The 24697-nt window shown below is 37.7% G+C and overlaps 2 protein-coding genes and 2 long non-coding RNA genes across 5 annotated transcripts in view; 1 reads left to right on the top strand and 3 right to left on the bottom strand.

Annotated features, from left to right (window-relative positions):
* LOC141438840 (uncharacterized) overlaps positions 1–24697 on the bottom strand; it is a 486697-nt gene that overhangs the window by 241239 nt on the left and 220761 nt on the right. The gene's annotated exons all lie outside the window — the stretch shown is intronic.
* LOC141438724 (uncharacterized) lies at positions 9580–11118 on the bottom strand. Its single transcript, XM_074102648.1, has one exon. The coding sequence runs from the start codon at positions 11041–11043 to the stop codon at positions 9754–9756; it is 1290 nt and encodes a 429-aa protein (XP_073958749.1). The 5' UTR covers positions 11044–11118; the 3' UTR covers positions 9580–9753.
* On the top strand, positions 12130–15429 carry LOC141438721 (uncharacterized). The gene is made up of 2 exons (XR_012452505.1): positions 12130–12211; positions 13989–15429. It is a non-coding gene; the product is annotated as an uncharacterized lncRNA (long non-coding RNA).
* LOC141438756 (uncharacterized) lies at positions 21995–24667 on the bottom strand. The gene is made up of 2 exons (XR_012452507.1): positions 24590–24667; positions 21995–23131 (listed from the first exon to the last, which is right to left on the bottom strand). It is a non-coding gene; the product is annotated as an uncharacterized lncRNA (long non-coding RNA).

Below are 24697 nucleotides of genomic sequence, written 5' to 3'. Positions count from 1 at the left end.
TTCATGAACCAATAGAAACGCTACATTTACCCATCCTCGTCAGCATATCTCTGGTGGAAACAGCTGTGCGGAGCGAGGCGAGGTAAATTGAAGCGTTTCTATATTGGTAACAATGAAAACATATTCCTCGCACTCCTGGTGGAAAAGTAGCCTTGGAATAGAATATAATGTTTAATTGTTGTTAGGTGTTCTAAGGTGGTATGTATTGTGACAATAAAATAACTTATTCTGCTATTTGTACTAAATAATACTAGCATGCAAATATGGTATATTATTAACAATAATATCTTTGAAAGAATTCTTTCACATTGCAATAACATTTTTGAATAAGGATCTTAATTAATTCATTTTTAAATCTATTTAGAGGTAGCTCTTTTATAACTTTCAGGGAACTCATATTAAATATCATGACCCGGATAACTCACGTCTTAAATCGAGTTTAGCTCGACATGTTTCGGGCTAATCCGCAGCCCTTCGTCTTCGGAGCAACGCGACTTAGCGGCTGCTGCAACACGCCACTGCGCGCCGCCCTGAGCGCCGCTGAGCGGCGCGCGGCGCAGTGCGCGTGTTGATGAGTGAGTCTCACGGTAGTTTCACGTTTTAGGCAACTTATTAAAAATCTTTATGCACATGCTAAAGCAGTGGTTTGAATATGTTGTCCTAGAAACGTGGTCATAAACCAATCGCTCAAGATTTCGTTGTACCTACTCTTTTTGAATTACAGCTTAAGGTGGTTTACGTCTTTAAATAATAATAATAAACTTACCTAAAGAGAGCGCATTAGAAACCGTAACATCATTAATTCCGTCAGCTTACCTGTAATCAAGGAAACGCTTATTAAAAAACCGCAACAAAGCGACCCAAAGCCCAAAGCTTTGATAATTGATTTCGCCTCTGTGGGTCAGGTTAAAGGGAAATGTATGAAAAAATATGTATCCAGGGTCTCAGTACAAAGCATGTCACATGCAAATGCGAGCGTAGAGCGGACGCTGGCGGGCCTAGAGAGCGAGGTGGCGGGCGGAGTCATAAGCGGGGAGCGGGTGAAATTATAAGTTTTTTTAATGTATTGATTGATTGAATATAGGTGAAATTATGACAATGTCAATAATCAGGTAAATCATTCGCAAATCGAAAGCATTCCTACTCATATTACAAACTAAAAGCGGCAGTTTTTTTTTTCAATTTCATGAGTCCATGACAACCCAGCGATTGAGATTTTAAAGTTTTTTACTGATTCCGTGGCAATTTTTTGATAAAAATAGCCATTTATTAACCATACGTTCAGCTATCTACACTTCAATTTGTTAATGTTTGTTAATGATCCTATAAAGAAAGAAAGAAAGATTTATTTGGTTTCATCAGTACCACCACCTAGGGATTTACATAAATTATTAAACAGTCACTTCAGTCAGTCAGTATTATCCAATGTCTACCTAAATAAAAAGTTTCTTTTTTCGAGCAGTCGTGTAAAAATACTCTCGGAACTTAAGTCTGAAAACAAACTCAACTCAAGTCGTAAATAAATCAAGAATTCAATAAAAAAACTTTTTTAACTCGCTATCACAGACACCACGCCCTGTCCAGGGTTTCAATGGCGGGGTCCGAATTTAAATTTCAAACGGCGTATACTGCAAAATGCAAAGTGCCATCGACGCCTATCGGCGCCAACAAATCGGCGGGGCTTAGGACTAAGAGGAACGGTAACGACCACAGAACAGTACTGAGATAGACGGTGCAAATTTATTGCTTCTCTACTACAAACCGTGTACTACAGCTAAGGCTAAACGACTACGACACACAAATCTTAAGAAGCAGACCCCGCCTTCTATCGCACATCAAATACAGCAAATTAGAGAGAAGCAAGTGTAGTTCAATGATATGGCCTGAAACAATAATTGTATTGTAATTATTGCAAATCTATGTACTTATGTCTGTATATGTGTGTAAACTCTCTAAGTACAAATATACCAAACAAAAATACAATTATTATTATTGCTGAGATGTTGACTTATTTTTTGTGCTCGGAGTGAGTTCACAAGGGTTGCATTATTTAAGATATCTTACTGTATTTTGGTTTGGTTTAAATTATAATTTTTGGCTACATTATAGCATAAGGCAATGTCTGTAATGACAATTGTTTGAATGTTAGAGAAAAGAAATAGAATTGAACCACAATCTCTGTAATAACCTATTTTTTAACCGAGGTTCTATGTTCCAATGTTCGTATTTTTTTTTTTTTTTTTATGTATGTTCAGGCTGTTTAGCCATATAGGTGTCGAGTGCGCGTCGAGAATTTCTCTTCATCTTATTATTAGTTCCGTGGTTTTCTCAGCCTATTTCCTTGCATAGCCTGGAGCATTATTTTTTATTGACGTTGCATAGGAGAAAGAAAAACAAAACAATACAATAACTCTTTATTGCACACCAATACAGTAAACAGTACAGAGAACACAAGTATATACATAGAGAAAAACGTTACACGCACATACTTTTTGTTTCTCTCTTTTGAGTATTTCTGTTTTTTCTCTTTACCGCACGTAATTTTCACTGTCTGCTTATCCTCTATATTATAGCAAAATGTCTTATCTTAACTAGGTTAGCTGGAAGAAATCCCTTTTTAGGGATAAGCTCGCCTTTGTTCACCTCTCTGTGTGTTCGTATTTTTATTTTTATGTGAAATAAAGAGTACATACATACTGAGTCTACTTCGACAGCACGTCTGTGGAAAATTTGAAGTGGTAACGTGTTCTGTATTCTAAGTCCGAGAATCCTCAAGTCGATTTCGAATTTTGTCGAAAATGGCGTAGAAATTCTAAGTTAGAATTTTTATAGCCGTGAAATGGATGCAACTGACAACATTTTAATATAGGGGGGTAAATTGCTTGAGCCACAGTTCCCACGCGGACCTAATGCGTATTGGTAACTTCATACACACCAGTGAATTTCCTCTCGTTTGTGTTCAGGTCTCCTCACGACGTTTTCCTTTATCATAAAGTTAATAGTAAATGTCAAATGTAATTTTACACACATCATCATCATCATCATCAGCCGGAAGACGTCCACTGCTGAACACACACTCCCCCTTAGTCACAATCGCAATGAACGACAACTCGCCACCTGCATCCACCGGTTTCCCGCACCGGTGGTCGCCACTCGAGAACTTTTCTCCCCCAACGGTTATCTGTTCTTCGAGCGCAATAAATTCAGAAAAACTTAATGGATGAGCCCGGGCTCGCACCCAAGACCGTCTGTTTGTGGGGCCAAAGGCCAAACCACTAGGCCACCACGGCTTTTTTCCACAGAACAAACCACGGCCACCAAGGCCACTATTTTACACGGAATTTCGAAAATTACTGTGTACAATAGTAGTAGTATTAGTGTGTGTGTGGGGCAGATATTTGTGTGAATAACACGAATGTTTGTTCTCGGCTCTTGGATGTTTAATATCTATTTAAGTATGTATTTATCTATATAAGTATGTTGATCCATTGCCTAGTATCCATAGAACAAGCTTTGCTTAGTTTGGGACTAGGTCAATTGGTGTCAAGTGTCCCATGATATTTATTTATTTATTATTTATTAAATGTTAAAGGTAGGAAGGTAATGATGATGATGATGATGAACGTATTACTAGAGAAATGTCACTGGAATGAATCTTAGGAGGGTCGGGACCCTCTGACGGACTGAGGACAACAATCCGAAACAATTAGGAGACCTTACTAGCTAGGGTTGCCTCAAACTACGCAGCACGTTAACTTTAGTCCATCTCGTTGGTGGACGTCCTACGCTGCGCTTGCCGATCCACGGTCTCCATTCGAGAACTTTTCGGCCCAACGGCCATCTGTTCTCCGTGCTATATGGCCTGCCCATTGCCACTTCAACGAGCTAATCCGCTCGGATATGTCGGTGACCCTTGTTCTTCTACGTATCTTCTCATTTCTGATTCCATTCCGTATAGAACCCCGAGTATGCTCTCTCCATAGCTCGCTGAGCAGCTTGTTTATGTGCAATGACACAATTGAAGTGTTCAGGTGTCAGTTTTGTTAGTAAGCGTGCGTAAATATCTGATACGTACGACTCTATTTCTAGGGTCTGTAGGACGCGTCAGATATTTTTGCACGCTCCGCTGTGGCAGATATTATTGCAGGTAAGTAGCACTGGCCGAAGAAATCACTCTTTGCAAGGTTCTAAACTGTGCATCTAATTTAAAAAAAAACCCTTGGAATCTGTGCTACTTAGTGTCACTCTTGGAAACCAAGAGAGTAAAGTTGCCACACCAAAACAAAAATTAAAACCCAACCTACCCAACAGAAAGTTGGTAAACCCCAGACTTTGTCGCTTCAAAGTTCAATAACTCAAAAACGGCTAAAACGATTTTGATGCAACATGTCTAAGAACCATCGCTAGAAAACCTGATTACAATTTAAAAAAAAACGCATTCAAATCGGTCCTCCCGTTTAAGAGCTACGGTGCCACAGACAGACACACACACATACACAGACATACAGACACACATAGCGGTCAAACTTATAACATCCCTCTTTTTGCTTTCAAGACAGGCAACCCTGTTCGCACCCGGTTGAGACGAGTGTCGTACAGTTTGATAACTTTGATAAGACTCGGTCGTAGGTAGCGGAGCGTTTTGGGTTAAGCAAACATGTTCAAGTCACAATGTGTATAAATAAGTATGTAAATGTGTGTAATAATAGCACAGGAATAAATAGGCGAGACTCCTGGATACCACGTAAATAATATACTTACGATATATTGTGTTGTATTTAAAGCATCCGATGCTTTTGTACGGCCGAGTTCATAAAGTGTGAGCAACATTTTTGCTCACAAGTTTATGAACTCGACTGTATCTAGCTGTTCTGATTTGAGTTTTGAATCAAATGTTTATTTTATTTGATTTACGTGGGTATGGGGAGACCGAGGACAGTTGTGACCGAGGAAAGTACCTAGTGACAACGTCGATTTTTTAGAACTTATTAACTGCTAGCTCGCAATATCAAGCATTAAACACGTGCTGTTGCGAGCTTACTAGCAGTGAGTCCATCCATCCATCCATCCCAGCCTATATACGTCCCACTGCTGGGCACAGGCCTCCTCTCAGAACAAGAGGGCTTGGGCCATAGTTCCCACGCGGGCCCAGTGCGGATTGGGAACTTCACACGCACCATTGAATTGCTTCGTAGGTTTGTGCAGGTTTCCTCACAGCGAGCGGTTTCCTAGCAGTGAGTAAGATCCCAAAAATCGTCGATGTCACAACTCTCCTCTGTCACTCGCAACCCTCCTCGGTGTCCCTTACATTTTTATTGACATGGTAGAAGATTGCGTTACAGTTTCCTTCCAGGTTATCTTGTAGAAGTATACAGGACGTCTAAAAGAATAATCGAAAATTACATCAAATTCTACAACAAACGAAACGCTCAAATTAACCCGACTTGTGTGGCTTTTTACTCTAACTAACCGAATGAAGGTTTGTTTTTGTGCCAAAATGTTCTTTTTTTGCTATAACCGAAGTTTCGATTTTGGCTCTAATTTCGGGCGAAACCCAAACTTGAATGGACACATGTCTAAAAATAAAATTGTTGAATAAAATATCGGTGGTCCGTCCTTTTATGACATATTTATGTAGGTATGAGCCTCTAATTCCTGTGGGTGGTATAAGACAATTATTCCGCTATTCCATTTTTCCTCGAACAAGCACTTCACTGAGCCGGCGCGGACTCGGGCGAGTTCGGGCGGCTGTGCCGAGCGCACACGAAGCAAACCGAATGCGATCTGAAAGCACAATGTAGTACCTAAACAAGTTTCAAGCCCGACCGAAAGGATCGGCAGTTATTTGGTCGGAAGTAGTCGAAACGGAAACCGAACCTCCGGCCGAAATATAATTATTAAGCCGAAGGCATACAACTCAGCTGGGCAACTGTAGGTACGTGTCACGCATGTAAGTATTTAAAAAGTAAATTCGGCCTAGCCAGCCATATCAGAGCCCAAAATAGACGTCATCTATACAATACTTTTTTAGGGTCTCCGTCATCGAAATCGATCAGGAGAACTATATTAAGCCAAAAACCGAAATTAAAACTTCGGTCAGACACTAACCAATCGACGCCGAAACTCACCAAAACCGAATGTACAGTCGGACACTACCTGTCAATACCCTCGAAGGTCACACGTACAAGCCAATTAACTAGCAAATCTGACCCTCGTCAGACGGAGGAAATTACCACTAAACCGCCCTCTTGGCCCTTGATGAAAGGTTTTGTTTAAGACGGGCAACACCTTAAGCTTGAGTGACATGTACGTAGTATACAGAACATGTTATTTAAGTTTTTAGGGCTATGAACCCGAAGGGTTCACACGGAACTCTATTAATATCGCTACAATTATAATAATAAACCATTTATTTCTGTACCCATAGTGTATGTTTTCGGTTACAAAATACGTCTCGATCGCGTTCGCGTTAAAATCTCAATTTGTATGGAAACACGAACATCGCAAACGTTCCGCTGGAGGCGCTGTTCGTGTTTCCATATGTAAATTGAGATTTTAACACGAACGCGATCGAGACGTATTTTGTAACCGAAAACTTACACTAAGGGTACAGAGATCTTATGATGTTATTTACTTTGCTAATCACACAATGTTAACTCAATGTTTTAGACTACCACGGTCGTTAGATACTATTTTTTTTGTTTATTTCTTTTGTTCCGCGTACCTTGAGTTTAGGGAAGCTCGATATTTCGGCACAGTTGCATGCGCCATGACGTATATCATCTTTAGTCGAATAACTTTTAGAAATCGCAATTTGGTTGGCGAATCAATCGCTTGTTGTTTTGTTTTGTCTATTCTTCTTTTTTCTTTTTCTTTTGTTAGGAGTGAGAAGGGTAAAGGAGACTGGCCTATGCCTATTTCTTTTTTATATACTGGCAACCCATTTTGTAATGTTAGTATTTCTTTTTATTTTATTTAAATCATAAATTTAATATTAGGCAAGTATACAAATAAGTATCAATAAATTGTAAGTTTTTTACTTTTTAGGGTTCCGTACGTCAAAAAAAAAACGGAACCCTTATAGGATCACTTTTTGTCCGTCTGTCTGTCTGTCTGTCAAGACTCTTTTTATTGGGAACGCGTAGTTTTATCAAGCTGAAATTTATATCAAATACTGAGGTGGAAGCCGTGGTGGCCTAGTGGTTTGACCTATCGCCTCTCAAACAGAGGGTCGTGGGTTCAAACCCCGGCTCGCACCTCTGAGTTTTTCGAAATTCATGTGCGGAATTACATTTGAAATTTACCACGAGCTTAGCGGTGAAGGAAAACATCGTGAGGAAACCTGCACAAACCTGCGAAGCAATTCAATGGTGCGTGTGAAGTTCCCAATCCGCACTGGCCCGCGTGGGAACTATGGCCCAAGCCCTCTTGTTCTGAGAGGAGGCCTGTGCCCAGCAGTGGGACGTATATAGGCTGGGATGATGATGATGATGACTGAGGTGGACTGTCCCTTGGAGAAATCAAACTTCTAAGCCAACGCAATCAAAAGATACAGCCTTAGCCTTGTGCTACTAGGGTGAACTACCCGGGAACTCGAATCTTGAAATTTGGTGTGAAGGTAGCTATTATAACACAACCAACTAAAAAAGTCTGAAAATCATGTTGTTTTATGTCTGTAAGTAAATATCAATGACCAATATATTCTGTCCCCACACTGCGTACATTTTGCTTAAGAGTAGGGCTCTGCATGCATACACTGCTTAAGTGGCTAAATAAGAAACAAAAAGCTGAGATATGTGGTGCATAGGGGAAATTCGTTTATGGTCTATCAATTTTTAAACTAGTTCCTATCAAATGAATATGTCGCTAAAGTCGAACTTTCAAGTTGACAGACACGTTTATTGGCATTATTGTTTTATGACATGCAAACGATTATCAACTTTAGGGAGGTAGACCACATATTTGGCCGATGGTAACATACAAACATAGCAAGAAAAATAAAAGCTTTTAAAATTATGAATGGATATTAAAATGAACGTGCTGTGCTGCACTTATTTATACTTTAATCTTCAATTATCATAAAAAATATTGATAAATCGAAACACGTCTTTAAAATAAACACGATAATGTAACACCATTTATTCGATTGTCATCCCACGAAAAGCAAAACAACAAGCCGACACCAAGTCCCAAAACACGATCATTTACCCAAAACAAATCGTTAAAATAACAAATAATTAATATTGCAATACAAAAACAAAACAACGCATTCAGTTATTAATGAGAAGAGCTTTGGAACTAAACATCTACTTAATAACAGAACGAGAGAGATTATGGCAATCATGCGAGACGAATAGAGAAGGGTATGTTTCTGTCGGCTTTTGCTAGTAACTGCGTTGGCGCAGAGCGCGTGATTGTGAATGAGATAGTAGTATTTTCACGCGCGTTCGAAAGGGACGGGTGTACGAATGATTCATTGCCTTTTATCTTTTACAAACACTTCGATGCTCACGCGCAGCCGAGTCTGATTAATACTCAGCTGCCTCAATTGGCGGGTCAGTATTTTATGCATGTTTTGATTTCTGGTATAGACGCATAAAAGCACAGATTTGATCATGCGTATGCGTTGGTGTGGTGCGACATTAAACACGATATTGAGGTTTTATGTTGACACGAATTACGAAATAACATACTTATGAAATTAATTATGTATGACAGTTTATTGACTTATCTGTTTTTTGAATCTAGCTAGATGGATTTATTCATTATGTATTTTCAATTTTCATAGATTACGTTGAATATTTTTTGAATGAATTAAGTAATACTTATCAGTAATATTCAATACATTACGCATGTACGATCACAAAGGTGAGTTATTAAGGAAATCATTTTGCCATTTTGAAAAGGCGCCACAGTTGCTTTGGGATCTTAAAATTAATTTTCTACTGACTCATAATTAAAATTACGCCTCAGCCGCTTTTAACCGTGTGACTTTGTGAATCAAGTAAAAACTAATGCAAACTGCCGGCTTTAAGCTTACTTGATTCACAAAGTCATGCCGTCCCGCGGTTAAAAACCGCGGCGGTTTAGCCGCAGTGGCGCAGTGTGGTCTAAGGCCTAAGGTCTCATAATCAGTTGCATAGTATAACAAGTCATTTAAAAACTGTCTTAACCCGTGATCGCGAGTATGAACCTTACCTACATCGAATTTCATAAGCACAACGTGCCAGCAGAATTCTGTTACTGTCTGCCCATGAGTCAAAAGACTGTATCTTTTGAACCGGAAAAGGTAAAAGTTGAATGTGTAAACAATTTGTTGTTACGACGGCCGTATTTAAATTTAATTATTTTCGTGTTTTATGTACAGTAAAGAAAGTGTTTACATACATACAGTCAAGGAAATTAATTTATGTCCCAAGGTGGAGCCTTTTCTTAATCATTTTTGTCACGATTTCTTTAACAGATGTATGGAATGTCAATATGACATCAGTGGCACAAAGGTTCCACCCCGGAAAGTGATTTAATTTACTTGACTGTACATAAGTTCATAATTAAAAAATAAAACATGTTGTTTAAAACAGAATGTATTTAATTAAATTAAAGAGTACCTTAAATATTTCTTTGACAATCATATTATGTAATTGTACACATAGTTACAGAGATGTCACAAATAATTGGACTTATATACTAAAATTTTCTTGTACACAGCAAATCATATTTGATGTCACGTTATATTATAATTAAGCCTTACTTTCAATCACTATCAGAAAGAGGTATTTCAGAATCAACATCTATTTTCGTCCCTGTATTGGCTATTAAATCATCCAGGATTTCATCCACTTTCAAATCTATCTCCAAAGTTTCTTTTTCTAACGCTACAATGTTTTCATCATAAGCCTTCAACTTTTTAGACGATATGCCACTAAATATGTTATCTAAGCTTTTCTCCAAATTCACTTCAGGTGCATTCAGTTTAATCAATTCAAATACATGATGAGCCACGCTCATTTTTTCAGTAGAAAAAGGTAGTTGAAGTAACGTATGTCCGTTGATGTTTAAAATACTTTCAATATCTTTCTTTCCATCTACTTCACTGGTGTAAGTATCAATGAGAGTCAGAAGATCGCATTTTGACATGGTTTCATCATAAGGCACGTGGTTACTGTCAAGCCATTCCATCATCTCCGATTTAATACTGTATAGTGTTGGTTTTTCAGCTTTACGCTTATCGTTCTTTATAACCACAACGCTTCTAGGACGCAGGACCGGAAGAAGTTTGTTCAATAACCATTCTTTTAAAGCCACCGGACTAAACTCATCATCATTGCATTTAGCTACATCCATTTGCTGCAGTGCATGAACTCCACTTTTAGAAACAGCATATGTCAGTTTAATCAAGTCTTTATGACATAAAACTTTGCCTGCATTAACGGCGGCTTTTTTGAGACGGTTATATCTTTTCTCATCATAATATTCACCATTACCTGTAGCTAAAATAGCTTCGTCTACGTAGATTATATCTCTTTTTTCTTTACGATATCGAGTTATATCTCTCAAATAATAGTATCTCTCAAATGTGATTTCAGGCCTTTCAATAATACCAAAACAGCTGTGTTGTTTGATCCATACATACCCAAATTTGGCTAAGTACTTGCGGAACGTCCTAATATCCACATGGCCGGGGATTTTTTCGAAAAGATCATGGTAAAGCACCTTCGTTGAAGGTACAACATTGTTTACTATGTAACAATTCATCAATTGTTCATGTATGTGTTCCCTTTCCACTTCTTTTAAATCCGATAGTTTGAATAAATCTAGTTTCGTAGAATTATTATAGAACGATCTTCTGTCCAAGCCAGTGAAATCACTTACGCGATTGTTGATTTTGATGCCTGTAGTATTTTTTTGATCTTCCTCAGCTTTCTGCAGTATTCGCATGAGAAATCTTGCTGATTCTTTATTTGTCAAACGGTTGACGTAATCTGGATTTATACCTGGATCCGTTTCTTTTGAAGACGTCGGCTGTGGTTCTGGTTCCGCCATTTTGGTTTGCTACCACTTTCACGTAAATTAAACTCAAATTATGAACTTACAACTGAGACCGCCGACGCGCGCTTCGCAACTGAACTAAACCAAACACGAGTGACGTTATTGTGATTGTGAGATAGGGCAATGCTGCTAACGAGGAAGAAAGAGATGGAATTTGAGTCGTATTTCGTGAATGAGCGAGCTGGCAACGCGGCTTGATTGCTGCATGCGCGCGGAACAATAGTGCACGTTTTACAACAAAACGTAATTTAATCTTTTTAAAGTTTGCTTTCAATATAATATACTTACTAGTTAAGTATTTCGCCGTAACAAAATAGTTTTTTGACACAATATTGATATTATTTTCTTCTTTATTATTACTTGATTGATAATTGTGTTTTAACAGCGAGTTAGACTATGAATGCTTATTACAAAAAAATCAAGTACTTAGTACTAAATATATTATTATTAAATATAATCATCTAATATTAATGAACTATAAACAATTACTTTGCTCACCCGCGACCTTACATTATTTTGTATAATATTTTTGCAAAGACCGCTCAATATACACTGTAGTAATTAAGTAGGTAAAAAAGTGTTATTTGATTCATTAATATACCTAGCTAAATGATTAAACTGGATTCTTATATATTAGGTATAATATGAAATAATACTAAACGACATAGCGACAGATAAACCACATACGGTTTTGTTTGTTTACCTGTATATTTTCTTTGTACAATACTTAAATGAAAAAAAAATATCACTAAAAATACTTATTGATATCTAGCCAATTTATTTCCATTTATTTCAAATAAAACACTCGCCCGAACCCTACACAGCACACCTAATCAAACTACAAGCAAACATTAAAAAAACTATTTGCTCATATATATTTCTTTTTTCTACAATAAAGAGTTTGACTAATACTAGAACAATTTGTCTTACAATAACAGTGACAATACGGGCACATTAAATTCGTGAATCGTGCATCGCTGCCGTCGGAGGTCGTCACCCGTTGCCGCGCGGGACGAAGTGCCCCTCCCCCCGCTCGAGTCCCCGCGACCGCGCAGTCGTTTCGATTCGAACGAACGGCCATTTTGTTTCACTGCAGTCCAGCCGAGTGCACGTCACGTAGCGTCCTTGTGGAAAAATATAAGTGATGCGATTGGTGGAAATAGTAAGTAATTCTTCGTTTTGATACCTAATTGGGATGTTTTTTTTTTATGGCCTTGTTTCGTTCAGTTGCTAAGCGGCGGATACCTACTTTTTAACCGACCAAAAAAAGGAGTAGGTTCTCAAATCGACGCGTATATATTTTTATGTATGACAATGACAACTATAATTATGATGACAACGCATAACTTTTTACAAAGTACTCCGATTTTGATAATTATTTTTTTATTGGAAAGGGAATACCTACCTCGAAGTTGGTCCCAAATAAATTAGGAAAAAGTCCTACCTAGTAAGGGTGAAATAAGAATTATAAAATAACAAAAAAAATGTACTTACATAGTTATGGTACTTACCTACTTAGTTTAAGGTTAATTAAAAAAGGTCTATTACATACATATATAAAATTACGCCTCTTTCCCAAAGGGGGTAGGCAGAGATTATTTTTTGCTTTTCAGTTTTTCCGGTGGTTTAATTTTTTTGTTAAAAAGTAGTAGGTAAAAATACCATGTTTTATACCTAGTGCCATCCACGAAGACGCGTGATTTTGTCAAAATTAGACATTAATGACATTGTAATAAGAACCACGGCACGCGTCATTGCGAATTACCTATAGTTACGAGAACGGCAAAGAGGCCGGTAAAACTACGCCTCACCGTGCGCCTTGCGCAAGATTGTATCTAACGTCGCTAAACGAACTTGTTCCGCTACACACACACGCGCATTAGTGAGGCAACGCCACAGAATAGATAATAGTACAGTACAAGGCAAGGCGTAGTTTTAGCTGGCCTCACATTTTTGTTCGCAAAATTCTGTATTTTCTTTTTATTTGGTCCGAGATTACAATTAGTTACACACATAGATATAATTTTTAGGGTTCCGTACGCAAAAGCTGACAAACGGGACCTTATTAATGTCACTATACTGTTCGTCCATCTGTCCGTCACAGGACTGTATCTCAAGGTATACAATAGGTACAGCTGACATTTCATACATAGGTACTTGCCTAACCTTCTCTGTACACAATTTATGTACCTAACCCATTTTGTAAGCAATTAAACCGAGTGGCACTTCGTTCTTACAGATTGAGCTGGCTTTTTAACCACCTAAGCGCATGACGTTTTCACGAAATGCTCGCGTCTTACGTGACATATTTCTATTTTCTATTTCTATTGAGGTCCCGGGGTCGGTTCCCAGCCGGGGCAGATATTTGTATGAATAATACGTACGAATGTTTGTTCTTGGATCTTGAGTCTTGGATGTTTAAAATGTATTTATCTATAATAAGTATGTTTATCCGTTGCCTAGTGTCCATTGTACAAGCTTTGCTTAGTTTGGGACTAGGACAATTGGTGTCAAGTGTCCCATAATATTTATTTATTTGGGTAGCCGGATAGCCACGTGGTTAGAGAACCTAACTACGTAAGTTCCCTGGTTTGATTCCCAGTTGGGGCAGATATTTGTATGAATAATACGAATGTTTGTTCTCGAGCATTCGATTGTCCCATTATATTCTTATTTTTTTTACTTCTGTGACTATACCTATCCAAGTATTTTATTTAGATCATTCGTTTGCTTTGAAGTGGAAACTCTTTATATGGATATTCTTGTTAGTGTCAGGTCAGACCATATAATTGCTAGCTACTAAAACCAGATTTTTAGACTTATGACTACGTAAGACAACAACAATCGATAACTATAGAAATCTCCATTAAGTATAGTGTTTGTTTTTATTCTCAGGGACAGCTGCTATGTGCGAAACCTAAACATGTATTTTTTTGCAGTCATTCAAAAATGGAGTCGATAACTTTAAAAATGTTGGAGTTGGAATTGGAAAATTACAAAAAAATGGACTTGGAGAAGAAAATTGACATAACCGCGAATATATATGAAAGAATGCGAGCAACCACTACCCAGGAGCCTAGTAACGTAGACAGCTGTCCTACAGATAAGGTTTCAAGCCTGACTGGTGTAAACATAGATATCTTAAAGCAAATACGCAAACTTGAAGATGTGTCCAGGAAATTTAAAGACTGGGAAAATGAAGAAGAAGTATCAGCAAGCATGAATATCTTGTATAATAAGATGAAGAAACATTTACAAGACTGTTACACGAATGACCGTAAAATACCAACGAAATCGGGACTCCTTGCTGGCTTCCGCAAAAGATTTTCACCACAATTTTATGCTCTTCTCAATAAGTATTTTACTACAATACAAGTGCCCGGTACTCCACACTCTATAATTGTAGAAAAACCAGAGATAGTATTAAACCGCCAAAAATATTTGCGCAAGAAGATTGAGTTAGTAAGGGACTACAAAGTTTTCGTTTATATTGAGGACATTTGTTTTTATGGAAATCAACGAACTTCTTTTAAGATGGGTAAGCCTAAAACTGCTAATACGAAACGTTTAGTGTTAGCTGCGTCTCCAGAATTAGGTTTTTTGAGTTCGATTTTCTGCTGTCGCACGATTGAGTGCAGTTTGAGTAACTGGTTGGAACAAGTAGTAATACCGATATTGCCACCAGGATGCGTTCTGGTCGTCGAAAACAGCATGTTTGGAGATGTACCTTGTCCACCAAAGAGTCACTCTACTAAAAAGAAAATGGTTGACTGGTTAGCAAAGAAAGACATACCTCATAACCCCAAATCGCACCGAGCAGAGTTATATGCCCTGATAGAGATATACAAAAAGACGTGTAGTAAAATAACGAAATTAGATGAAATTTTACAGCTACACGGCCACGCTGCTCTTTGCAGGGAGGAAGGCGTTGTATTCGAGTATTTTGAGCCCTTTTGGAGAAAACTTAAAGAATTACTAGACATGCGAAAGGGTACAAAAAATATGCCTAAACTCCCTACGTGTAGAAGACAAATACCAGTTATAGCTAAAAAGCTTGCTAGTATGATTGAAAAAGAATATTGGCAGGAATTACAAAAAAAACTCTTTGATATAGAGATGAATACCTATAGAAAAGATAAAGATATGGAAGAAATAATTGATAAGCTGATGGTTTATGCTGCATCTGAACAGTTTGATCCAGGAGAAACAGAATTTGATGATTATTGCGAAGCAATGCGTCAGGAATATATATTTAGCTAGCGACACGGTTTAAGATTATATCTATCTGTTAACCTAATAGATTTGTTGTAGTTGTTTGTATTGACTTACCAAAATTTTGTACAGCTGTTCAGTGTGTTAATTAAATTGTTTTTCAATTTGTGTTTGTTTTTTGAGTATTATGTGGGATCTAAATATCCCACTAGGAATAGACCGCGCCAAAACCAATTTTACTTGTTACATTACAGTACGCTCATCATCATCATCAAAGTACGTTATCACCCGAAAAAAGGTGCTATGTCCTGTGTTAACTATTGGGATTCTATATTAAATGATATTGTAACGGATAACTCACGTCTTAAACCGAGTTTAGCTCGACATGTTTCGGGCTATTTCGTAGCCCTTCTTCTCAGGAGCACGCGACCCGGCGGCTGCCGCGACAGTGCACGCTACGCGCCACCGCTCTGCTCGCGCGACCCATAGCGGCATCGCGGTAGTTTCATGTTCAAAATTGGGATTCTAGTCTTCAGACATAGGCTTTCGGTCAAACATACTTTTAGAATGTTAAACTTTCAGTAAAATAAACATTCGACATTTTAATATTCGTCCTTCCGTTCGCACAGTTACTGTCAAATATATCCTCATAAATTCTAATTGGTTCTTTAGGCTTATCAGAATTTATATTAAATGTTATTATAACGGATAACTCACGTCTTAAACCGAGTTTAGCTCGACATGTTTCGGGCTATTTCGTAGCCCTTCCTCTCAGGAGCACGCGCCACCGCTCTGCTCGCACGACTGTCCGACGAAACTAACACCGGCGGACAACTACCCGCATTTTTATTATCAATGTCTAATGTAGGGTAGCACACCACACTAACAACATCACTCCGTAAAGGCACGTTCACACCTTATCAGAATTGTTTGCTTAGTTCACAAAAGAAAAAACACGTATTCAATATCGAAGAACAAAAGCAAACGTGCGAGTGTTCGTCACTGTTCCAATAGTTGGCATCATTAATCTATCAAACAATAGAAATGACAGCAAGTTGTCGTCAACTGGGCATTAGCGTGTCAAGCACTCGGGCACCTTAATTAGATTTAGGGGTTGTTTCACCACCCATTGATTAGTCTTAACTGACGGTTAAATGTGATGCCGTCTCCGTCTATTCGAATAAAACAAATAGAGACGGCATCACATTTAACCGTCAGTTAACACTAATTAATGGGTGGTGAAACAGCCCCTTAGGACACAAGCTATTCAGTCTTGATTTTTAGTAGGGGTATTATGATGCGTACCCCTTCTTTGTCGGTCAATTCCTCTATGACAGTACAATCAGATATTCAGCGCTTTATTATTAATATTATCCCTACCCCATTATTCTGAAGGCTTATCTCGCAAGTGTATAGATTTTAATTTCTATAAGGGGCCAGGCGTTGTTTATAATTATAGCGATGAGATGTAATCATCTTCGGATCTGAACTTACAACTTCTTGTAGCAATTTGAACCTTGAAACGCAGGAGTTAAGGTTATTTATGAAGAAATGAGATGTTATGCGCAAGAGTTGACTTGGCATCCTTCAACCTTTTTACGTACAGTCAGTAGAATAAAAAATAGATATAATTCATTAACATTCACTTGGATTGTTACAAGAAGCGGTTTTAATTTAATTAAGTAGGAACTTATTATTGAATTATTTAACTACATTTTACCCGCTGCTTCGCACGCATAGATAGGTAAGTAGATCTGACAGTTGAATTGAAATTCTGAGGGCCAACACTGACGGACTGCAGTCCAACTGCAACTTAACCGCAACTTCCGACTGCTCATACATCATTATCGCAGTTATGCAGTTGTGCCGACTGCTATGGAACTGCAGTGACAAATCTACGAACAGTCCGCAGTTGGAAGTTACGTTGCAGTTAAAATGCAGTCCGTCTTTACTGGCCCTTAGGTTTTACTAATTTATGTATATATGTAGGGCTAAAAGACAGGCGAAACATCGCTAGATGGCGTTAGTATCGTGAGGTTTTTTGACGTTACGACGTACGGCCTTGCTTACAATTGGCTATTAAACTAAATGAGCCAATTGCAAACAAGACCGTAACGTCAAAAAAACCTCACGATACTCACGCCATCTAACGAAACTAACGCCATCTAACGGTACTAACGCCATCTAACGATACTAACGCCATCTAACGATATTGCGCTTGCCTTTTAGCCCTCATTGTATGACTATAAACCCATCGGTTGTGATTTCAAAATTTTCTCCCGAGGGAATACTTATCGCAAAGAAAAGTAGCCTACGTGTTATTTCTTACAGACGTCCAGCTATCTTCATTTTTTGTATCCAAATGCGTCTGACTATTTTAGATTGAAGGAATAAGAAACACACACACAAACACAAATTCACAAACACATTCATATTTAATATTAGTAGGATTCAATTTTTTTTTTAGTTCTTAAGTATAATAGGTATGTCTAGATTGCCTACTACAAATTATAAGAAAACTTTCTAAGTAAGTATAAAGAGTCATTGTATTGTATTTTTTTTTTCAATTTCTGTTACGTGTATGGAGTGCTCTCCCTATAAATATTTATTTTGTAATTTAACTACAAACCTAAATAGCGGCTTTGACAAGACATCTGTACTCCAAATTTCATTGATATACATCTTGTAGTTTGCGAGTAAAATGTCTGTGACATGCGGACATGGACGGACAGACAGACAGACTGACTTGACGAAACTATAAGGGATCCGTTTTTGCCATTTTGGCTCCGGAACCCTAAAAATGAGAATTATCAATTGTAAATATTTAAGCAATTAATTCGCGGACCGACCGAATGCGATTTTCTTTAAAACAACAACTGAATAATTTGCGGGGGAGAAGGCCTTCCGGCGACGTTCGCTCACGTCCGGCTGGCAGCGCCGCGTCACAGAATATATAATAGTACTAACGTACAGAATGGCCACGCTCCGCCCCGCACCGGTTCGAGTTACCCCACCCCTCAAGCGCAGATTGCAGGAAAACCGCAGGAAAGCAGTCGGGTGCGCGACGCGATGTATGTCGGCCGCACGGCACTAAGTTCGGCAGCAATAATTTTGCGAAATCGTAACGGTACCCTACCTACTTCCTTTTTCTAAATAAATAGTGATTGCTGAAATTAACGCGATTAATACATGAAATAACTACCTACCGAATGATTCTTTTAAGTTTGTAGACGTATATCTATTGTAATTGAAAATAATAATGCTTAAAATACGCAAACAGACACATTTTAAGTAGGTTTAAATAAATTGAGGATATTCTGGCAGAACCGGATAAGTGCACAATATTTTATTTTTTATACGGTTTTGCTAGATAAATAAAGCAGAAAACATGGAGTATGCCTATGTATGTAACTTAAAAAACATGCACTTAATTTGTTCTGCCAGAATACCCTCGAAATAGGTAAGATTAACGATTAAATTTATTTGCACATATCTAAGCCATACCTACATATGAGTACCTTTAAATGTCATTGGTAGCACTTATAGTACCTACTATACGGTTTTGCAATAGTCAGCTCTGTGCAGCTTACGCACACATTGACGCATGTACAAACGTCGTCGTGCCTATGTAGATTCAAGAACGCGTATTTTGTACGGCGTGGCCGCCCTGTGGCCGCGTGAACCTGTCTAACCTGTTTTCGCGCCTCAAAACTGAACCGAGTAACTCGGCCGAGTACCTACTCGGTTTGAGAAGCTTTTAAACCTAGTATACTCGTACTCGGTACTCGGTTACTAGGTAAAAGTTGTACTCGGCGCATCTCTATTTGCAAGTATAAATAAAAGCTTGTAAAATAAAGTAAAGATTAAATTTTCTGCATATCAATATTATGAGTGCAATGCACGTCACAAAATGCACGAGCTGACATTTTCATATTAGCAAAGCGACAACGTACCAGGAAGGAAGCTAAGGAGATGAGACTTACAGACAGACAAATGTGGAGTTATTTCCTCACAAACATAAAGACGGTGCTCATAAAGATATCACGGGAAAGAAGTTGAGAACAAGTATGTAATGTAACATTTTAGTAAAAAGGTGATTAAAAACTACCTAATCTTTATTTTTATACTTGAGTAGTTTCATGGATAAATGAAATATTATTCTATTTAGTTTAACAGTAAAAACTACTCCCATTTTTTCCCTTGTCAATAAAAAAAAAACTTAAAGGTGAAGCGCGTCAAAGTTCAGGAATGACATTACCATAGTAAAATAGGAGAAGTGTGTAAACTCCGATCCTTTAGGAGACTTCACTGCCTACTCCGGCGCGGACGCTTAGGGTTGTCGAAGTCTATTTTAGATTAATTACCTACCGGCAACTAATTTTAGTACGAAAGTTAACTTAAAATTGTTTTATGTCTGTGTCTAGTCTAGAGAAACAAAATTATTATTATACTAAATATAAAAATATTATTTATAAATTCGCCGAAGTGGTGATGCCGACTGTGTACAGTGTGCATACTACTCATGTTTACCTACACATAATACTATAACTTTATTATGATTGTTTATAGGTAGGTAGGTGGTATCTATTATTTTTCATGTGTCCTTGCACGAAACTATTACACTACACTTATATACTACTAATTTACAACTATACCTAATACAAAAAAATACGTAAGTAAATTACGAGTATGCGATCGTAAAAGGTAATCATCTCGCGAAGCGAGCGCAAGACGAGCGAGCTATCAAAACGTACGGCACCGACGGCAGCGCAGCCTTGCTGGACTACAGAAAACTTAATTAATCCACCTTAAATGATCAGTGTGTGCGTACGTACCGGCGTTAACCGGCGCGCACACATTTAAGTCGCGCGATGTACTTTTGTTTGTAGTGAACTTACTTCTCCTATTTTACTATGACATTGCCCAGTGCTAAATAACGTCGCACGGCGTGACGTCACGCAGAACTTTTAGTTGCTATAATATCTTCATCATTTTTATGATTGACAAGAAAAAAACGTGTCCAATATTTTATGATAATCTAACTGTTTCAGTGTAAAAAAGTAGCACACAGTCATACACACAAGCAATCGCATTTATAATATTAACCAGGATATCTTTGATAAAACTAATTGCTCACTCGAATTCACCACCATATTGGATATTACTATCTCATAACGACATAATTCGTGAGATTTCTCGAAAAATCAGGTAATCCAAGTACCAGGGTAACATAAAATGCAAGGGGAATTTAAAAAATTCGCCCGAACGATTTTAAACTTTATTATAAGCCCGTTAAGGATCCAAGGTTCGCGTGGAAAAATGCACCGAATTCTAGAAGCTTCGATTAGGATTCCATAATCGAGTCATGCCGTCTGCTTCTATGGGTTATTCAAATAAGAAACTTATTACCTGTGCGGGAGCATTGAATTTGCTCTGGGAGTTGAGCCACACGTTTTTAGCCTAGTTCGGAGTAGCAATTGAAAATTACCGTCTTAAATTTGCAATGAGATTTCGACTTTATAGTGTTGAAGATAGAATTGTAATTCGGTTTTTGCGGTCACAAGATGTTATCCCTATGATTTCAATAGGTTCGCTTTTAATTAAAGGTAAGTGCGCACTAGAGGTGCGCTTGGAGGCAAATTAAGGTTTTTTTACCATTGAGGTGTAGGTGGTAGGACTTTGTGCAAGGTCCGCCCGGAATGCTACCACCATCTTGCTCGCTAATCCTGCCGTGAAAGAACAGTGCTTGCACTGTTGTGTTTCGGCGTGGAGAAGACAGCCGGTGAAATTACTGGCACGTGAGGTATCACATCTTAGGCCTCTAGGTTGGCAACGCGTCTGCAATACCTCTGGTGTTGCAGATGTTTATGGGTGGTGGTGATCTCTTACCATCAGGAGACCCACTTGCCCGTATGCCATCCAGTCGAATAAAAAAAAAAGGTATTTAGGCTGCATTTACACCAAAGATGTGTGAGCATGCGTTGCGAGGAACGTAGTTGTTATGAACCAATAGAAACGCTTCATTTATCTATCCTTGCTCTGGCCATAGTGATAGTTAAGTTTGAGTAATGTGTGTGTGTGTGTGTGTGTGGAAGGCGGAGCTCCATGAACACACAATTGTTGGGTAAAAGTAGCTATAGTAAGATCGCGGGTGCCTTTTGAAGTTTGGATTGGAACCCTAAAAAAAACTTGACTGTGACCATAGCCCTAAGACTTCGGTTACATTGTGTATCAGTTCGATTCCTGTTGAACACAAGTTTCAATTACGTATGGTTCCGAGATTGGACAAAGACGGCAGGTTCTTAATTAAGTAAATCTAGAAAGTTCCTTTGTTTCACTTTGTTTATCTTTGTTCTTGAATGTTTTACCTTCACGTTTTCAGTGCATTCGTTGTTTGTAATTATTTAGATTTTTATATGATAAGGAGAAAACGAGTTTTATACTCACAAAGTTTCTCGTTCAAATTTTTTATTTGTTTTATTGGTATATTTACAACAAAAAGAAATACAAAGATAAGTAAAACTAATTTATTAAAAAGGAGCATATTAAGGGGGAAGTTTAAACTTTAAGTACACAAATTATCTTTTGCAAACACATAGTATTCCGTATCATGCTGGTAGATGTCCAGTTCCTCATTCAGGACACCTGTCTCTGCAGCCATTGCTACTATTTTATCAATAACTTCATCTAACAAAATATCTTCTTCATAAACTTTCTTCTCTTCTTTCTTTACACACTCATTCATTTCTTTCCATTGTTCTTCAGTAACACTTTTTATTATATCCATTAATTCTTTACCTTGAAGATTGGCATTTTTCGAAGTTTTCTGAAAAAGTTTCAAAATCGGTGCAGTGAAACAGAGATTCGGAAAACCTCTTTGACGGCGCAACACATCATGCCCATGTCCTTTAAAAAAGTCATTTAGCTTCATGCTTCTTTCTTCCGTAAACTTATTAACCAGTATCATTAATTCAGCTTTATTACTTTGAGGATCACAATGAACTCCACATTCATCAAGCCACTCTTTTATATCTTTTTTAGAACTAAACTCGTTAACTTTAGGAGTTTCTCTTTGTTCCCAATTTAGTTTATCTTCAATGACAATAACACTGTTATTAGGCAATAAAGGTATCACCATATCCATTAACCAGGTTATATAATTGAACGTAGGTTGATACATATGCGTATAAGTGTTTATCAGGGCATTTTCAGTCGCTATTATGATGTACCATTTAGTTGTGTTCATAAATACGGGTTCTAAGTCCAAGATACGACTACCACTACGGGACGAGTAGCATCTTTCCTCTATGTAAACAATAGATCTCCCTTCATCTCTGTATTCCTTTAGTTTGTTAAAGTACCTATGTCTATCGATTACTCTTTTTGGGTCTTCGACAATAATACTTTGCTTTGTTCCTGGAAGTTTTCTCCACACGAAACCGCGTCCTTTTAGGCTTTGTTTGACATAATCATTAGTACGATACATCATTATTTCCTCAAAATCCGACTTCAGACGTAGCATTGTAGGAATAGTTTTCTTCTCGAGGTAATTTTTTATTATCACCTCCCTTATATCTTTGTACGGAATGATATTGTTACAAATTACTCGACCAACATCTTCCAAAAATATTCTTCTCGTGCTTACTCTTTCAATATCAGCTACCATCTTCAGCTCATTGAATACAACATCCTTCAAACCTAACATTTTCGGGGTTACTATAGTTATTGCATCCTTCGTATAATTTAGGATTTTTATAAAGTTTTTTGCCATCTTTATCTTCAATCGGAGATCCTTGAAAAGCGCAGTTTTACAGCCTGTCTCTATGTTATCGATCAAGTAAGCGTCTTTTTGTATCATTATGTTGAATATCTGCACAATGAAAAAAAAAAAGATTATTAAATACCTAAATAACACAAGTACTCGCAATTGAATGGTATAGTAAGTTCCTAATCAGCAATGGGTCTGCATTTGAACTACGGCCCAAGCCCTCTCATTTTGAGAGGAGGCCTATGCCCTGCAGTGGGACGTATATAGGCCGAGATGATGATACCAAAATGGTATAAGCCATTCCTTGAGTAGGTCGGTACTACATCTGTAACCTAATGAAAATCTGTCACAGATTTCGTCGGGATCTCTCCCGAGTCGAGCGTTATAGACATGGAAATTCTTTATTCATTTATTTTAGGAAAACAAACAGCTTGAAATAATGCATAGTATAAAAGACAAAAATATTACAATAGCTAAGTACAAGAGTTCCACTATTACATAGGCGTATATAGAGATATAGAGATATGGTGTTGGGGGCCGGGTGGGCCATACCCACCCCAGTATGGTCTAGTGCCCACCCCAGGATGTTAGGCTGCTGATTCAAAATTCTATAATACAATACAATACAATAGGTACAAATATTCTTTATTGCACATGATAAATCAGTACAAAAAACTTATAATATAAACACTTAGATTCAGGGTAGACAATAGGCGGTCTTATCGCTTAAAAGCGATCTCTTCCAGACACCACGAATTAATACTATATTAAAAAATCACCAAAAAAAAACCCTTAAAAATAACCTAGTGATACGCATAAACTATTAATAAATAACAATGAACATGCTGTGAAACAAAAAAACTGAAAAAACTCAGCAAAATAACTATAAACAAATAAACAATTTAAATAATTTAATTTAATTATTTTCGGATTAAAATACACTTGTACTAATTCTAAATGAATTAATAAAGAGATTTATCGACAGCGGTTCAAGCGGTTCTCTCTTGATCTATATAATATACCTACGTCCCACTTCTGGGCACAGGGTTCCTCTCAGAATTACTTTGTAAAACGAGTGAATAAATTTCGAAATTATTTTTTACAAATTAACCATAATAATAATAATATCATTCATCTCACAGAACAATACACAACACAACAACACGTATTTCAACAATACTTAAGTATTTGGGATGATGATGATGATGATTACAAAGGTATTCTTTCTGTACTTACCTGTGCTTTTAAGGCCGCTGCACACTAGGTGCGTGTGCGTGGCGTGACACGCACACGCACCCGTTGTAATAATATATGAATAAACTGTATAGATAGATGCCAGTACGCACGCCACGAATATGGTCGGGCATCTTTCTATATATAGTTTTATACATTACAACAGTGCGTGTGCGTGTCTTAAGCGCGACGATGTGTATCGATTCTATTTATTCTACAATAACTAAACACTACATTAAACACAGAATTAAAGCAGCCAGCACACACAAATAATCATTAAAAACCACTAACAATGTTAAATCAAAGCGAATCGAATTAAAATCTCACCTTTTTTGGACAAAAAAGTTGTAAAACAACGAAACGCAGGTCCTTCCTGGAACGCCGCTCGGCGGTTACTAAGCTGACCAGCTACCAACTAGCGTAGCGTAGCGCCAT

The sequence above is a fragment of the Choristoneura fumiferana genome, chromosome 19 (genome assembly GCF_025370935.1).
Source record: "Choristoneura fumiferana chromosome 19, NRCan_CFum_1, whole genome shotgun sequence".
NCBI lineage: Eukaryota > Metazoa > Arthropoda > Insecta > Lepidoptera > Tortricidae > Choristoneura > Choristoneura fumiferana.
Note: the sequence above shows the minus strand (reverse complement) of the source record. Positions and strands in the feature narration are given on the sequence as shown.